The 13,377-nt window shown below is 43.8% G+C and overlaps 1 protein-coding gene across 4 annotated transcripts in view; it reads left to right on the top strand.

Annotated features, from left to right (window-relative positions):
- The window catches only part of SEMA3G (semaphorin 3G), a 245,812-nt gene that overhangs the window by 123,428 nt on the left and 109,007 nt on the right, over positions 1-13,377 (top strand). For all 4 annotated transcript variants that reach the window (XM_029599501.1, XM_029599500.1, XM_029599502.1 and 1 more), the window contains exon 3: positions 5,449-5,511. In XM_029599501.1, coding sequence (XP_029455361.1) covers positions 5,449-5,511 — 63 coding nt within the window. The remainder of the gene's footprint in view (positions 1-5,448; positions 5,512-13,377) is intronic.

The following is a 13,377-nucleotide window of genomic DNA, read 5'->3' as shown; positions in this document are numbered from 1 at the left end:
CAGGAATGCTGGCAACACACACTGCAAGACAGAAGATCTGTTGCTGAGGCACTGGAGACAAGTGTGAGGTGGCCTTATATGCAAGAGCTGGATGACATCATCAAAGGGTGCCATGGGGACTTTCCTGCCACAGGCCTTTTAAGAGGGGAAGCTGTATACATGCACGCACCTTAGAATGTTTGGGGCAAGAGCAGCAAGGCGGCATCCAAGCCGTAGGATAGCACCAACAGCATCTGGTGCTGGTCTTAGCGGCATTTGAGTAAGTATATCAGCTTGTGGGATCCTCCTGCAAGCTGTGTTCTTAATACACTGGTTATCATAGATTTGACTAGATTATTGCAACTCCGTTTTTGTTGATCTTCCTGTATAATCTCTTTGAGTGCACCAGGCAGTATAGAATTCTGCAGTGCAAATTTTGACAGGAACTAGGATTCAGGATCATATTATGCCAGTTCTCTTTTCCCTTCATTGTCTACCCGTTCAGTGGCAGGTTAAATACAAAATTGATTCTCTCATCCTTAAGTTACTGAACTATCATTCATCATCATGGGTTAACATGATGTTGCGAATCTGCAAGCCCATGCATACTCTAAGGTCTGCACAACTTGGTTTCTTGGACCCTCACCAAGCTGTAGGTCTAATAGAGACTTGTAACAGAGCCTTTATTGTCACTGGTTCTTTTTATTAGGGCACTCTGCCAGAGTAACTGTGTACCATGACCTGTTCTAACACTTTCAAAAAAACCTTAAAAACAGACTTGTTTGAGCAGGCTTTTGAGCTGAATCAAACTTAATAATCAGCCTATAATTGATTTGATAGTCCTTTTTTATTCTGTTTCAACCCACATTTGTCCAGGCATGCTTTACAGACATGCATAACTCACTTTGTTATGAGGTTATGTAGCAAGTATTGCCAAATATCTTCTTGCAATGGCTACTTTGAATATAAGAGATTTGCTATATCTTTTACAGTGAATTATTAACCTAATATTGACTGTGTATTAAGCATATGCTAATAGTAGTGGATGCAATGTCATTTTGGGATTTGTTATAAATTTGTAATGTTGTATTTATGCTGTATTGTTATAGCTGTGTTCTATTTATTTGTATTATGTTTGTTTGCTATATACCCCACTGAGAACTTTGGATCTGTGAGGGCTATGAATTATTTTCAATAAATAAATTAGAGAGAGACATTTAAGTACCTACAAGGTTTATGCGACTCCAACATTGCTCTAAGCTTCAACGGCAAGAGGAAATGTGGAAAAAAGGATTTGCATTCACAAAAAAGCGGGGAGTAGCTTGCTTGTTACGGCAGTTACTACCCCTTAACCAAATAAGCCTGATACTTCACTTTCAACAGCAAAGCTCTCTGCTTCAACGGCAGGGGAGAAAGACTGATACTTCACACATATCCAGCATAGCTCTCTGCTTCAACGGCAGGGGAGAAAGTCTGATACTTCACTTTCAATGCATATCCAGCATAACTCTCTGCTTCAACGGCAGGGGGAATGAAGAAAAGTGGATCTATATACAGACAACAACCAACAAGGACTGAATTACATAGTCTGGGTAAACAAATAAGCATGGGTGTAGCTTGCTTATTACGGCGGTTACTACCCCTAACTAATTAAGCTAGATATTTCACTTAGATGCAGTTCCAACACTGCTCTCTACATTAATGGTGGGGGTGGAAGGGAAATAGAACCAAAAGGTTACTAAGAGCCAAGAGTAACAGATAAGTATGAGAAAAAAAAAGTGTGAAGCTTGCAGGGCAGACTGGATGGGCCATTTGGTCTTCTTCTGCCGTCATTTCTATGTTTCTATGTTTCCGTGCACAGGAAATGGGCCTCTTACAACAGAAAGAAGGCTCTAGAATGAGGGGTCATGGGATGAGGGTGAAAAGGGGTAGACTCAGGAGTAATCTAAGGAAATATTTCTTTATAGAGAGGGTACTAGGTGAATGGAATAGTCTCCCTGTAGATGTGGTAGAGTCAAGGGCAGTATCTGAATTTGTGGGATAAACACAAGGGATCTCCGAGGAAGTGGTAGGGATTGTAAAGCTGAATAATTGGTGTGGATGGGCAGACAAGATAGGCTGTAATGATCTTTTCTGCCATCACATTTCTATGATTCTAAGAGAGAGCTGGTGAAGCTTGAGGAATGGTCTAAAGTCTGGCAACCAATATTTAATGCTAAAAAATGCAGGGTGTTCTTTTAGGGATTCAAAGGAGTGTAAAAACCTGGTTATTTAAGCAGGCCTTCCAAACACAAGCACCATGATTTATATCCCCTGTTTATGACTGGACTTTGACTTAATGACCTGCTTTTGTTTGTAGTTTAGTTGGAGCAGTTGTGAATTAACCCTGTGTTGAATCTTGGTATGGTTTTCTTTTTATGTTGTACTGTATGTTTTAAACATTATGGATGTTTAATTTTGTAAATCGCCACAGTCATTGGCGTGGTGGTTGACAAATGATTTAAAATAAAATAAATAAATAAAGGAGCAGTACAATTATAGAGGGTGATGTTCTTCTCTATGCACAAAACAGGAAAGGGATCTGGGAATCATCATTTAAGATGATCTTAAGGTGACCAAACAGGTAGATAAGGCATTGACAAAAGCCAGAAGGATGCTTGGGTGAAAAGAGAGAGGAATAACCAGCAGGAAAAGGGAGGTAATATTGATTCTGTATAAAAGTCCCTGATGAGACCTCACTTGGAATACTGTGTATAATTCTGGAGACCGCACCTTCAAAAGGATATAAACAGGATGGAGTCTGTCCTGAGGGTGGCTACTAGAATGGTCATCAGTCTTCAAAATAAAGCACATAGAACAGACTTAAGGATCTAAACACGTATACCCTGGAGGAAAGGAGGGAAAGGGGAGATATGAAAGAGACATTTAAATACCTCCATGGTTTCCATGCACAGAGACAGGCCTCTTACATGGGAAAGGAGGCTCTGGAATGAGGAGTCATGGGATGAGGGTGAAAGGGAGTAGATTCAGGAGAAATCCAAGGCTGGGGGATGCATGAACAACCTGGAGACGAGGACAGTATCGGAATTCAAGAGAACATGGGGCAAGCACTGAGGATTTCGGAGAGAGAGGAAGGGATTATAAAGCTGAGCAGAAGATGAGGGCAGTCACACTAGATGGGCTGCACGGTCTTTATCTGCCTTCATATTCCAAGTTTCTGTATTTCAAAACCATGTCGAGCCCATGTGAATGGGATGTTCTTAATTGATTTAATATTTAGACAGGTTGTGGTATCAGAAAAGGCCCTATAAAACAAGCTTACAAATCATCACTCACAGGCCAATGCAGAAAGATGCGTTCAGTCAAATGCACCTTTCTGCCTGCACTTGAACACACATTTTTTGTGCACAAAACTTACTGCCGATGCAGCAAGGAGTTTTGCGTGCAGAAACAGGAATACTGCTTAGCACCCGTGCATGGAAATTCCATGCAAATGAGGGCATTAAGAATTACACCCCGATGTAGAAAGACTGCATTTGGCCAGTGCTTGTTAGCACTGGAAGCTTAACTCCGTTTCAGAGCTGGAATCAAGTTTCCAGTCCTACTGCGCTGGCACTTAAAACCCCTAAAAAAAGGGGAAAAAAAGTTTTAAAAAAGTTAAAAAATGTCCATGGATAAGTACTGATTTATCTGGCTCTCTGCCGAATGCCCATTTTACAGGTTTTGCGTGTTTTTTTAACTCCCAGTGTATTTGGATAGCCTTAGCTTACTGCATCAAGAATTAAAAAAAAAAAAAGTAATCTGAGCTTTGAAAAACGTGCGCTGAAAAAACCTGCACATGCTTTCCTAATACTCAGATTATTGCATCTGCCTGTCAGTGGCAAAATAAGCTTTCATGGGGTGAGAATGAGCTGTTGGCTCGTATTCAGCAGAGACTGGAAAACCCAGATACAGGGAGGAGAAAGAGCCTACAGCAGCAGCACTAAAGGGATTCCTCAGTGTTGCAGGTTTCCTGGCTCTGCTGCTACTTCTTTTTGGTCTTATTTGTCGACCTGTTTTCCTTATTGACCTAGTATATTGAATTTGCTGTATTTTTACACTTTTGTACTAAAAGGGTGTGCATCTTTAATTAACGCCACACCCTTTGTTTTAAAGCTCAGCTTTTCTGAGTCTCTGCTCCATGTTGCATTCCTATTTTATAGAAGAAAAATTCTTGAGCCCATAGAGGGGCTATATGTTTGGATATTCAGCAGCAACCTAGCTAAATTACAGCTGAAAATAGCCTTGCCTAGTCAGAATCCAACCAGCTAGATTGCTCCTGCTATCCCCTTACCCTCCCCCCCACTTCCCTGTATTGCTTTTCACCTGTTATCAATAACATGGTCTTCAGCTCAGAAGGTGTTATAGAGATGATCTGGGAAGCTGTTTCATGTATTTATTTATTTATTTATTTATTTATTTATTTTTAATTTTTATATACCGAGGTTCTTATAGAGACTACAAATCACTCCGGTTTACATATAACGATAAACTGCCCAACAGAGATAAGGGGCTTTACATAGAACAGTGGCACATATGGAACAATATAACTGGATGACAATTTAACATAATGATAATAAATAATATAGTATAGTTTAACATTGTAATTAATAAAATTATGTAATATAATCTGTATAATTTAACTATTTAACTTGGATATAGTGACATATTAACCATGCCAGATATAAATAATAAGATAAAATGAATTTTTGAACTTAGAAATTGTAGTCCAGTTGCAGAGGAAAATATAAATAATAAGATTAATTTTTAGAACTCAAAGATTGTTGTCCAGTTGCAGAGACCTGAAGGTAGGACTTGGTATGGTGACCATAATTAGGGGATACTTCTTATTTGGGAAGACTTTCCGTCTTGGTAGGATTGTGAGTCTGGGAAGGCTTGTTGGAAAAGAAGAGTCTTTAGTCTTTTTTTGAACTCTTGATGATTGGGTTCAAGTCTTAGATTTGGGGGGAGCATGTTCCACTGGTGGGGGCCTGCTAAGGATAGCGCTCTTTTGCTCAGAGATGATTTTACTTGTTGGGCATGCAGTGTTCCTTTGTAAGCGCTTCTGTATAACAGAAGCGCTTACAAAATGTATAACAGATAACTGCTGTACTGAACTACGGGGTACATTTTCAGTGAGGTGCCTAGCAGGCAATGTATGTGTGTACCATTCAGGCTGCACAGGCCGATCTAGAGTCAGGATTTTCAGAGTGAAAAGTTGCATTAGCCTCACATTAGAACCTTAAGGCTCCGAATAGTGAAAAAGAAGAGGGCTGCTGCTGCACACACATGACGTTCAGGTGCAGTCTATGGGTGCAGCAGTGATATGGCTGCCAGCTGCATGGCCCCCTCACTTTCCTTTATCTCTTTCCTTTCTGCCTCTCTCATCCCCACAGTGACTCACCTTCATCTTTCTGGCTTGTGTTTCAGATTTACTGGCCTCCTGCACCCGGGCAAAGGGATGAGTGTTTCCTCAACGGGAAGGACCCAGCCGTAAGTCTTAGCAAACCATTGTGTGCGTGCATGAGCCCTGCCCTGGACTACCCGACAGGGGTGGAGAGTCTTTCGGCTGGCACATGGGATGAGTATATGTGCATACACACTATATGCCCTCAACATGTATATTGATCTGCTCTTCTTCTGTTCAGTTTAACATTGCCTTTATGGGGTCACTGAGTAAGGTAATATGTATGATCCTTGAATCCTGTGCTATATGGGGCCGATGTAATAAGCTGTGCTAAAGCTGCTATGGGTTTTTGCATGTACTTGCGTGGCTTTTGTGTGCGTTTTTCCTGCACTAGTCTTACCCATGTATGCAATAATGTGTTCGGTGCGGGAAAAATGCGCGCATAAACTCGCGGCTGGTTTTGCACGAGTGCATGCAAATAGTATGGAGGCAATTAACTATTCACGAGCTATGTAGGGAGCCACGCATCCGTTAGTGCGGGTTTTTTACATGGATTTTTTAGCGCCTGGGTCAGGGCAGGGTTAAGTTAAGGCACGTGTCTGGAGGCCGGTATACTCCATTGCTGGCATTGGTGTGTGGTTGTGTGTCCATGCAGCTCTGGGGTAATCAAGCATTACTTTCACTTTTTCCAGATGCCATGGTCCATTTTGCAGGTCAGGTGAAGAAATCTCTGGCTGCATTTCCCGTGTTACAGCTACTAAGAGGTTGGAGATGGAACATGAAGGGGTTAGACATTGCTTTACCCACCTTCAGTCCCACTCCCCGAACACTAACTTCTTCACTGTTTTATGAAAGGGGAAGGTTTTCACCCCAAGAATTACTCTTGGGTCACCACATTAATGCAGGTTTCTGCGTAATTTATTACATTAGGGGCTTGAGCACGGGAATTTTACTTTAGCGTGGATTTTCTGTGCATATCTCATTTGCATACCTGTCCTTTAATATATCCTGCTTTTGCCGTGCTCGCTAAAAAAATATGTGCAGACAACTAGCACAGATTTCAATGTGGGTCTTAATATATTGGCCCCTATGTAATTAATGCAACTTTTTCCCTGAAGGATTCATGTACTGTATACATTTTGTTTATTATGTCAGAACATGATGACATGAGATGGCCTGCTCCTTCCTACACCTTGTCTTTTTGTTATGCTTTTATTCATGAAGGGTTTTGCACTTACTGGTACCACATCCTTACTGGTACCACGTCCTTGCTTTGGTATGTGGTTTCACATGACCTACCCTGTTCCTGTCTCTATCTCTTTCCATCTTTTATGCACCATGCTGTGCCCAGATTCCTTCTTGACAGTATCTGGTGCTTTGAAAAAGACACATAGAAACTTAGAAAATGGTGGCAGATAAGGACTGCTTGGATCACCCAGTCTGCCCATTTCTATCTGCTTGGTCTCTGGTCTCCTCCATCTCTTGTTCTGCCACCAAGCTGCCTTTCTTCTGTCCCTTGCATACTTAAATTTGGACATCTCTGTTGGAATTCTGGTCCAGATGTCCATTTTCCTCTCGGTGAAAAAGTATTTCTGAACTTCCTTCTCGTCAGGATTGTTTATTATTGTTATCATGATTTGTGTAGCAGGTACCGGATATGCACAGTGCTGTACAGAGACACAAAGAGGTCAATATTGAAAACTTTTGTGCAAGTAACTTTTTGGGTTACATGCACAAAAACCTAGCTTTCAATATTTCCTTTGGTGACCGCAAAAATTTTGTGTGCCCAAAAAGTATTCAATTGGCAATGATCCAGGAGTGAGGCTATACTTTAGCCAAAAATGCACGTAGTGGTCAGAAAAATCACTGACCTAGCTTTACTTGGTTAAAGTTGCACATGTAAGTTTCTCTGATGTCTATATTCATACACAGTCCAGATAGCAAAGTTAGCCAGATAAAATTATCCAGCTAACTTTGGAGGTATATTTAACAGTGCAGCCACACTATATAGCAGTCTATCTTAATTAGTTAGCCAGTTAACTCAGCCAGCTAACTTAACTCCTCCAAGTTATGCCCCTGGACTGCCCCTAATTTATCCGGCTAAATTCTAGCTGCCTAACTTATTAGCCGGCTAGAATTTATTAGGATAAAAGCTGAATATAGCCGGGTAAGCCATTTAGACAGATAACTATTATGTTATCCAACTAAATGGCTTTTGAATAATGACCTTTCTGAGTATATTCAGCAGGATACTTGTGTGCCTAAGTCCCACTGTATAAGTGTGCTGCTCACTGTCAGGTCGATCCAGTAAGGCCGCGGTAGAAACAGTGCGGCAGTGTCAGGCGCACCCTTCCTCCCCGCACCCACAGTTCTCTTCACTAACTCCCCGATACTCTCCTCTAATCGCATGCAAATGCATGCCGCGGCTTTAAAGCGGTAGGGAAGGGTTATGGCCGCGTAACCCATTTTACTGTATAGGCGCTTAATACAGCGCCTATACAGTAACCAGGGTGCGACGGTACCTGTCATTTCAAATGTCATTTCAAATGGCATTTGGAATGACAGGAACCAGGAAGTGTAAAAAAACACGAAAAGTCTTTGTTGCTTCGTCGCTGTGTCTCTCCTCCCGGAGCAGGGCGCGAAAGCAGCCTTGCTCCGGGAGGAGGTGAGGCACAGCGGCGAAGACAGACGGGAGAGGAGAAAAAGCAGAGCCGAGCAAAGCGAAAGCGTGCAGCAAGCCGGCGAAATAGACCTGCGAGCAGAGGCAATAGCAGCGGTTCGGTAAGCCTGGCACCCTCCTTGATGTAGTACGTCCCGGATGCCCCCCCCTCCCCAGCGCGCCCGCCACTACCCCTTTCATCAGCTGCATCCACTGCGACCCGGCAGTCCCGTGAGGCCTACAAAAAAAAAAAAAAATCCCTGGCTCCCGCGCCCCCGCACTGGCCCGCCGACTCTACCCCCCCACTCCTCCCGATCGGGCAAGGAGGCGGCGGCGGCGACGAAAACCAAAGCAATTTTTTTTTTTCAAAAAGCAACATCACACATTGCATAAAATAATTTCTCCAGCCTTAAAGCGACTTACTTTTGGGATCTGTCAAGTAAGTCGCAAAGTAACTTACTTTTCTGAAGCCATCACGATCGTAGCTCAAGACGAAGATGGCCGCCTGCACGGGGGAAAGCGTGCAATTGGCCGCTGAAGACGTGAGGTCACGTCTTCAGCGGCCAATTGCACGCTTTCCCCGTGTAGGCGGCCATCTTCGTCTTCGTCCGGAGGAGCTAAGATCATGTTCCTGATGGCTTCAGAAAAGTAAGTTACTTTTGCGACTTACTTGACAGATCCCAAAAGTAAGTCGCTTTAAGGCTGGAGAAATTATTTTATGCAATGTGTGATGTCGCTTTTTTGAAAAAAAAAAAATTGCTTTGGTTTTCGTCGCCGCCGCCTATCTGCCCGATCAGGAGGAGAGGGGGGGGGGGGGTAGAGTCGGCGGGCCAGTGCGGGGGCACGGGAGCCGGGGATTTTTTTTTTTTGTAGGCCTCACGGGACTGCCGGGTCGCAGTTGATGCAGCTAATGAAAGGGGTAGTGGCGGGCGCGCTGGGGGGGGGGGGCATCCGGGACGTACTACATCAAGGAGGGTGCCAGGCTTACCGAACCGCTGCTATTGCCTCTGCTCGCAGGTCTATTTCGCCGGCTTGCTGCACACTTTTGCTTTGCTCGGCTCTGCTTTTTCTCCTCTCCCGTCTGTCTTCGCCGCTGTGCCTCACCTCCTCCGGGTCGCAGTGGTAGCATGGCGCTGTGAGGGGGGCGAAAGGGTATATACCCATGAACGGATTTGAGTGGGAGGGCTCTGTGAAGCGGGACATGCCCGTGAGGGGCATAATGGGTGGATGCAGCTGATGAAAGGGGTAGTGGCGGGCGCGCTGGGGGGGGGGGGCATCCAGAACGTACTACATCAAGGAAGGTGCCAGGCTTATTGTTTTATTGTGTTTGAGTATCTTAAGCGGTGTCGATGGATTTGTTACACAGTCCTAACTCCTACTAGGGGGAGGCGGTAAACTAACAGGTTAAGGCCGCGGCAAAACAGCGCGTTCCTAAGGAGATAATATCAGCGCCCGTTACAGTATCGGAGGGGAATAGCTAATTCCTTCATTATACAGCTTTTTCGTTCATTTACATGCTGGGTGCGGAAAGGGTTAGGTGTTTATTTTCGGAAGCGCTAAGGACGCGTGAAACTGGAGACTGTATGGCTGGATGGCCTTACTCGTCTGTATTGTGCGCTCCCAGCACGTTACAGACGGGCAATCTTTAACTGCACGTTACTGGATCGACCTGTTAGTCATTGAATATTGACCTCATAGTGGATAGATCCTACTCCTTGGAGCTTACAATCTAGTCAACATAGACAGACAGGACACACAGCAATGAATAAGTAGGAGGCCTTGAATTAGATAGCAAGGCTATGACTGATTAGATACAAAGTAGGTGAGATTAAATTGAGAAAGGGCAATTTTTAAAAGCTTGCACTTAAGCTTTTCATTCTATGGAAAATGATACTTTCTGATACTTTATTGAAACCTACTGGATATAGGCGGTTGCTAAAAATATAAAATAAATAAATAAATAAATAAATAAATAAATAAATATTTGTGAATGTTTATAACATCTTTCTTTAGCTCCTTATGTATGTTTTTAGCTTCTAAATATGTAAGACATACATAGTGTGGGGTTTTCTTTGTGTTGCTTCTACCATATCAATACAGTATCCAAGAGAACCCAAAAGTTAAAGAATCAATATATCATCAATCACCTTCTCACTTTAACAGGAAGTATAGATGACAGACGCAGTCAGAACATCACTCTACCTTCTTTCACCACCCTTTCACATGTATTCAACAAAAGCAAGATACTCTGATTTGGGAATTAACAGGCCACAGCTTTATTAACAAAACACGACTAGTCCGAGCCATTTACAACATAAACCAGTGGTTATCTGCCACCCGCCAGCAAGATAACCAACTGTAGGCCACCCAGCCAAGTCCTATTTAGGCAGCATCCGCCACCTAAAAACCAGCCCCCGCCACCAGCCAGCAAGGAGCTAAGCCCAGCAGAACCAATCGCCCGACGGGTATTGCTCCAGCCAGTTGACGCCCCAAACTGGCTACCTATCGAGCCACCACCTAGCACTAATGAGGCTCGGGCAAACCACCAACTGCCGCTGCAACAGCAACCAACTCAATCATTTACAAAAACAGCATAAGGCGGGAGGGAGGGTCACTGCTCAGCAGAACCTCTGGTGAAAAGGGCCCCTCACCGGAAACCCCGCCCCTTAAATAACCCTCTGGCTCCTGATACTTCCTGCAGTGCCCACCAATGGGTTGGCGCCGTGACGGGAGTATTTAAAATTAAATAATTCCCTAACCTTTCCCCAGCCCCCCCCATCCCTCCTGTGCATCTACTGCGTCCGTTAACGCTGGGCAGCCCGACACTACGGTTGGTCCACCCTTCCAAGTAAAAAAAACAGAACCCACAAAATGCTACCATATGATTGTGACTTTCATACAGCACTGGGTCCCACGAAAGGGTTCGTATTTATAAACCAACTTTTGTGCTAGTCAAATTGTAATCATCGGCCATGACTACTTAACCTCTGCTCGCATGAATATCATATGGTACAAGACAAATTGGAAACTAACAGGAAACAAAGATTGGCGCCTTGGACGAAATTTCTAGATTATATTAATCCAAAAGCCTAAGGGGGCGGTAATGACAGATAACCTCATTAACTGGCGCAGATTAATAGAAAGATATGGGAGGGGAGGGGGTAGAAGAGGGGGGGGGGGGCGGGAGGAGGCAGGAGATTAGTATGGCCCAGTACATTCCCCAGCAACGAGACTCTCTTAGATTCACCATGGCCCTTGGCCTGGAGGTGAAGCCCTATGTACTGTAGTGGGGACATGACCGGAAGTATTCCGGGATGTACCGCTGATGACCCCCTAGCCTAAATGTTATGGTTACATGGTCTAGGTAATCAGTTCTATGATTAAGATGTACGTGTTGAGTTGTGTTATGTATTATAAGTAAAAATTAATAAACAGATTATAAAAAAAAAAAAAATGCCCAAATTATAAAAGAAAATGCCAATTGATTTTCTCATTCAGTCTATAGGTTCAACAGAATTGAATGCATAAATCCAACAATTTTCATGAAAATTGTACAACTAGGCATGCGATATGCACCTTGATTTGCCCTTTTCAGAAGCTCTATATGGGATGCACCTCCTGTACAATAAAGAAATGATTTATAGAACATCATAGCCGCATTACCACCAAGGATAAAAAAGCTCCGTTTGTGTCCCACTGCGTTGCAATGGGACACTCGTTTTGTGACTTTCAATGGACAATTTTGGAACATATCCCCTTGAACGACACCTCGAGGGGGTGATCATATATCCAGATTCAATTTATAAACACGAACCCTTTCATGGGACCCAGTGCTCTATGAAGGTCACAATCACTATATGGTAGTATTTTGTGGGTTCTTTTTTTTTACTTCTACCTTATCAATGTCATTTTGCAGATGGACATGGTTCTCAAGGTGAGAATTTCACCAGATACTTATACAGAGATCATGAGCTCTCTAATAGGGATAGCTCTCTTTATGCAACCAGTTCAAGTATTAAAGTAGTTTTCCCAACTGTTTTGTCATACTAACTAGTTACCTGCAGGTCATCATACCCCCCCCCCCCCATTCTCTTCCCTTCCAAAATGGTATATGGCCTTTGGCTTTCTGTATACCAAATACATGATATTTCTTCTTCTTCTTTTTTTTTTTTTTAATTAAACCTCAGTTGCCAAAATCTCAACCTTTGTTCCAAGTTTTTTAAAGTCATCTCTCATCATATATATATTCCCCTTTAGCAGGTCTGCTATGTTGTAGATTTTCATATCATCCACAAACTGGCACAATTTCCCTTCTGCTCTTGTGAAAGGTAGAGGACGTGTGAGCCCTTTATGCTGTGGCATAGTTGATGCAGCCTCAAGGGCAAATTCAGGAGACCTACGCCGGCAGCTGGCAAATACGCTCTGTGGCAGAACAGTCTGGAGCTTCACTTTTACCACCTGCCTCCCCCACAGTTTGAGCCCTTGGATTCTGGCGGCCAGCAGAACTTAGGTGGGTCGCTAGGGTGGCAAAGGTAAATAAAGTCCAAGAGCACACCAGGGTCAAGGCAGGCATCTAATAAGTGGTCAGGAGCTAAATGAGTCAGAAACAAGCCGAGGCTGGGGCAGGCAGCTAACAAGTGATCGGGTCCAGGTTAGCAGGCAATCATGGTTATGTCCAAGCAAGAGGTCAACATCTGGAGAGTCAGGCCAAGGGAGTCACAGACACTGGATGAGACGGGGAGGACAGGGCAAGGCTGGATGAGGTTGGCAGGAGAAGACAAAGCTGGATAAGGCAAGGCTGGCTGAGGCAAGGCTGAAGGAACACAGGAATCAGGAATGTTGGCGAAATGCACTGCAAAGCAGAAGACCCATTGCTGAGGCACTGGAGAAAAGTCTGAGGTGCTCTTATATGCAAGGGTTGGAAGATACAGCAAAAGGCGCGGACACCTTAGAATGTTTGGGGCAGGAGCAGCATGGCGGCATTCTAGCCACATGAAGGCTCCGACGATGTCCAGGGCCAGTATTAGCGGCATTGGGGTGAGTACCTCAGCTTGCGGGGCATCTTTTTGCATTCTAATGTATAACATAGATCTTTTGGCACAATTACCACTCCTTCTTCCCCCCCAAACTAGGTAACCAAAATGAACACCATTGGCCACCATTATCTAAATCCTGTTGCTTAACCAGCTTCTCATCCAGTTTAGACATTTTTTTCAAACTCCCAGACTGGCTAGCTGCTTACAGTCTTCTATTTGGAAGAGTGTCAATGGTTTTCTCGAAATCCGGATAGCCC

Source organism: Rhinatrema bivittatum, chromosome 4, assembly GCF_901001135.1.
Source record: "Rhinatrema bivittatum chromosome 4, aRhiBiv1.1, whole genome shotgun sequence".
Classification (NCBI taxonomy): Eukaryota; Metazoa; Chordata; class Amphibia; order Gymnophiona; family Rhinatrematidae; genus Rhinatrema; species Rhinatrema bivittatum.
This window is presented reverse-complemented; position numbering and strand designations above follow the sequence as displayed.